At 39.7% G+C, this 4,604-nt stretch overlaps 1 protein-coding gene across 1 annotated transcript; it reads left to right on the plus strand.

The window, feature by feature from the left end:
• Positions 1 to 1,217: 1,217 nt before the first annotated feature.
• Positions 1,218 to 2,364, plus strand: defbl3 (defensin, beta-like 3). Its single transcript, NM_001195168.1, is given in 3 exon segments — positions 1,218 to 1,311; positions 1,426 to 1,537; positions 1,807 to 2,364. Coding segments are annotated over 3 exon segments (189 nt in total). The 5' UTR covers positions 1,218 to 1,256; the 3' UTR covers positions 1,829 to 2,364.
• The last annotated feature ends 2,240 nt before the right edge of the window (positions 2,365 to 4,604 follow it).

Consider the following 4,604-nt stretch of genomic DNA (forward strand, 5'->3'; position numbering starts at 1 on the left):
AAGGAAAATTATGAAACAGAGAGACAATAGTTACTTAAAAAAAAAAATATATATATATATATATATATTGGGGTACATTTTGGGGGGAAACCTGGCTTGCCTTGGTGTCCATGAATACACACCACTGCCAGATACCAGACCGTCAATGACAATTAAGTTAAAACCTTTTACTGTAGAGTGTTTCATGGCAGTCTAAAACAAATCTATGGGATTGAAAAAAAGAAGACACCTGTACCAAGTCAGATATATAGTTGAAATTCATTCAATTTTGAGTTTGTATCCCAATATTACACTTTTTTATAAGCGTCACAGAAGTCTGAATATAACAAAACCGTTTGACATATACTGAACAAAAATAGTAATGCAACATGTAAGGTGTTGGTCCCATGTTTCATGAGCTGAAATCAAATATCCCAGAAATGTTGCTCACACATTTATTTACATCCCTGTTGGTGAGCATTTCATCCAACCAGCCTCAAAACTGCAGACCACGTGTAGCCATGCAAGCCCAGGACCTCCACATCTGGCTTCTTCACCTGTCGGGATCGTCTGAGACCAGCCACCCGGACAGCTGATAAAACTGAGGAGTATTTCTGTCTGTAATAAAGCCCTTTTGGGGGAAAACTCATTCTGATTTTCAGGGCCTGGCTCCCCAGTGGGTGGGCCCAATGGGTGGGCCCACCGGGTGGGCCCACCCCCACCCATGGTTGTGCCCCCACCCATGGTTGTGCCCCTGCAAACTCATGTGAAATCCATAGATTAGGGACTCTTTTATTTTTTTTCAATTGACTGGTTTCCTATCAACTGTAACTCAGTAAAATGGTTGAAATTGTTGCATGTTGCGTTTATATGTTTGGTCAGTATAGAAACACAGGATTTTCAGTGTAAAATAAAGAAAACATTTTTCATTAACTATGAAATAATGAAATATTAATAACATTCCACCCTTGAGGCCACTAGGTCATTTGACTGCAGGAAATGGCTACTGGATACCCTTGAAACTATTTGCCCCAGCTCCACTGCTCAGAGTACATGCAACAGTGGAAGGGTTAGGCCAGGTCAGGTGCTTCACCCCCCCCCCCCCCCCAGATGTCAGTGGGCCCGGCTCTCTCTCTTGCTGAGTGTTATTGGTGATTATTGTTGATTTCGTAAACTCCCACAACTCCTCCCCCTTGGGGGGTGGAATTCTGTATATAACAGCCTCAACAGAGGCAGGCACAGTGCCTGGTGAGTCGGGGGTTTATTGAAGAAACAAAATGAGGAGACTGGGTTTGGTCATGCTAGTTCTGCTGCTGCTGACAGCAGTGCAAGGTACACTTCAAGATTAACAGAGTGGCATTACTCACAAGACAAGAACTCAACATGTTGGTCATGAAGAGGTACTTTCGTTCATCACAGTCAAGTTTTGTTCTATTTTTCTTACAGCTGATGACACAAAGGTTCAAGGCTGGACCTGTGGCTACAGAGGGGCTTGCCGCAAGTACTGCTATGCCCAGGAGTACATGGTTGGCTACCATGGCTGCCCACGCAGATTAAGGTACTTTAGTGTGTGTCATGATGCAGACCTATATCAAGCATATCTCTAAAATAGTTTCAAAAACTTGGTGTGTTTGATTTAGGAGTTTGCACCTTTGGGACTACTCCATTGGTTCCATTGTACCAGTTGAGCCAAATCAAGCACACCTCAAGTATTTCATAAATATTTTTAGCCCAGGTCTGGAATAATGCAATAAAATGGAAAAAGCATCACATTAAAGGATTGAAAAGTATAACATGTGACTCGAACCACTCATTATTCCTATACAGATGCTGTGCTTTGCGTTTCTAACCTGGCATGATACATGACTGCAGGAGATCAACATAAACAATCTGGAGCCAAATTCTGTGACCTTTTTTTTTTATCAGAATGCATTTGGGAACTAGGAATATTAACCTATACTATAACTGCTATGAGGATCCCGTTTCATATCAAAATAGTGCATTAGTGCTTCCTAACAAGGGACTAGTCTCTGTTGAGGCAAGCACACATTCAGTATGAACATGTAATGCATCTCTGCTTAGTATTGGCTTTAATTGGATTAGAGAAGTCAAAGCAGCTCTAGTTTTATGGTTGTCACGCCATGCCCGGCATTGTGAAGTTCCAGGACAATAACAATTCACTTACCCAAATTCTGTCTGTTAGCACTATGCATACCATTAAAATAATTTTAAAGTTTGTTGTTCATAGATATTACTGGTGTGAAGAAAATGTTTGAAGCTTTTTCCTTGTGAACTCTTATATTTGTGACAAGACATCTGATTAATTGTATTCCATTCATTATCTAACTGTATTAGTTCAAATACAATAAAATACTTTTTACTGTTCATACAGTTTGTTTCATAGTGTGATTGTAATATAATTTCATAGTAACAGAAAACTTCAGGTTGTTGTGGTGTAGAAATACAAATACATGATGCAGCTGCTGAGCAAGAATTGTCACAAGGACAAATGAAAACACTGATGCAACAATTGTTGGGCTCTATATTCTTTTCAACTTGGTAGGGTAGTAACACATGATTATTTTAGTAAAAAGAATGAGCACTACTGTACATTGAGTAGCTTTCCTCATATAAATATAAACACAGAATATATTGGTTTTTCTATCTTCAGTGCAAAAAATATGCAGCTGGGGGTTATGCTGAGGATAAGACAACTATTCCTGCACTTGCAGCAAAGCCAGGCAGTTATGAATCAGAATGAAACAGGGTCTGGTCAGACTTGGGTTCAAATACTATTTGAAATAATTTTGTATACAGTATCCTTCAAAAGTTTGAACACACCTACTCATTCATGGGTTTGTCTTTATTTTGACTATTTTCTACATTGTAGAATAATAGTGAAGACATCAAAACTATGAACATATAACACATATGGTATCATGTAGTAACCCAAAAAGTGTTCAACTAATCAAAATATATTTTAGATTTTAGATTCTTCAAAGTAGCCACCCTTTGCCTTGATGACAGTTTTGCACACTCTTGGCATTCTCTCAACCAGGTTCATGAGAAATGCTTTTCCAACAGTTTTGACGGAGTTCCCACATATGCTGAGCACTTGTTGGCTGATTTTACTTCACTCTGCGCTCCAACTCATCCCAAACCATCTCAATTGGGTTGAGGTTGGATGATTGTGGAGGCCAGGTAATCCGATGCAGCACTCCATCGCGCTCCTTGGTCAAATAATCTTACACAGCCTGAAGGTATGTTTTGGGTCATTGTCCTGTTGAAAAAAACAAATGATAGTCCCACTAAGCGCAAACCAGATGCGATGTTGTATCGCTGCAGAATGCTGTGGAAGCCATGCTGGTTAAGTGTGTTTTGAATTCTAAATAAATCAGTGACAGTGTCACCAGCAAAGCACCCGGACATCATCATACCTCCTCCTCCATACTTCACGGTGGGATCACACCTGCTCCTCCATGCTTCATGGTGGGAAACACACATAAGGAGATCATCCGTTCACCTACTCTGCGTCTCACAAAGACACGGAGGTTGGAACCAAAAATCTCAAATTTGGACTCATCAGGCCAAAGGACAGATTTCCACTGGTCTAATGTCCATTGATTGTGTTACTTGGCCCAAGCAAGTCTCTTCTTCTTATTGGTGTTTTTGAGTAGTGGTTTCTTTTCAGCATTTCAATCATGAATGCCTAATTCCTGCAGTCTCCTCTGAAAAGTTGATTTTGAGATGTGTCTGTTACTTGAACTCTGGGAAGTATTTTTTGGGGCTGCAATCTGAGGTGCAGTTAACTAAATAACTTATCATCTGCAGTAGAGGTAACTCTGGCTTTTCCTTTCCTATTGTGGTCTTCATGTGAGCCAGTTTCATCATAGCGCTTCATGGTTTTTGCGACTGCACTTGAAGAAACTTTCAAAGTTCTTGACATTTTCTGGATTGATTGACCTTCATGTCTTAAAGTAATGACGGACTGTTGTTTCTCTTTGCTTATTTGAGCTGTTCTTGCCATAATATGGACTTGGTCTTTTACCAAATAGGCTATCTTCTGTATTCCACCCCTACCTTGTCACAGCACAAGTGATTGGCTCAAACGCATTAAGAAGGAAATAAATTCCACAACTACAACTTTTAACAAGGCACACCTGTTAATTGAAATGCATTCCAGGTGACTAACTCATGAAGCTGGTTGAGAGAATGACAAGCGTGTGAAAAGCTGTCATCAAGGCAAAGGGTACTTTGAAGAATGTAATTATAAAATATATTTTGATTTGTTTAACACTTTTTTGGTTACTACATGATCCCCTGTGTTATTTCGTAGCTGTGATGTCTTCAATACAATGTAGAAAATAGTACAAATGAAGATAAACCCTTGATTGAGTAGGTGTGTCCAAACTTTTGACTGGTACTGTACTTTAGATGTCCTTCATTAAGCTTGTCTGTTGCAATGGACCCAATGGAGATCTCCCAAAAGTGCAGGTTAAAGCAAACACTCAAAGTATTTGAAATATTTTGAATAGTATTTGACCCCAGGTCTGGTGAACATAATTTGCTCCTGTTCTACATGGCCTGAATGAAAAACACAATGCATTCTGGTATGGGAGAGGTTA

The sequence above is a fragment of the Oncorhynchus mykiss genome, chromosome 27, assembly GCF_057628025.1.
Source record: "Oncorhynchus mykiss isolate SJ-2025 chromosome 27, ASM5762802v1, whole genome shotgun sequence".
Lineage (NCBI taxonomy): Eukaryota > Metazoa > Chordata > Actinopteri > Salmoniformes > Salmonidae > Oncorhynchus > Oncorhynchus mykiss.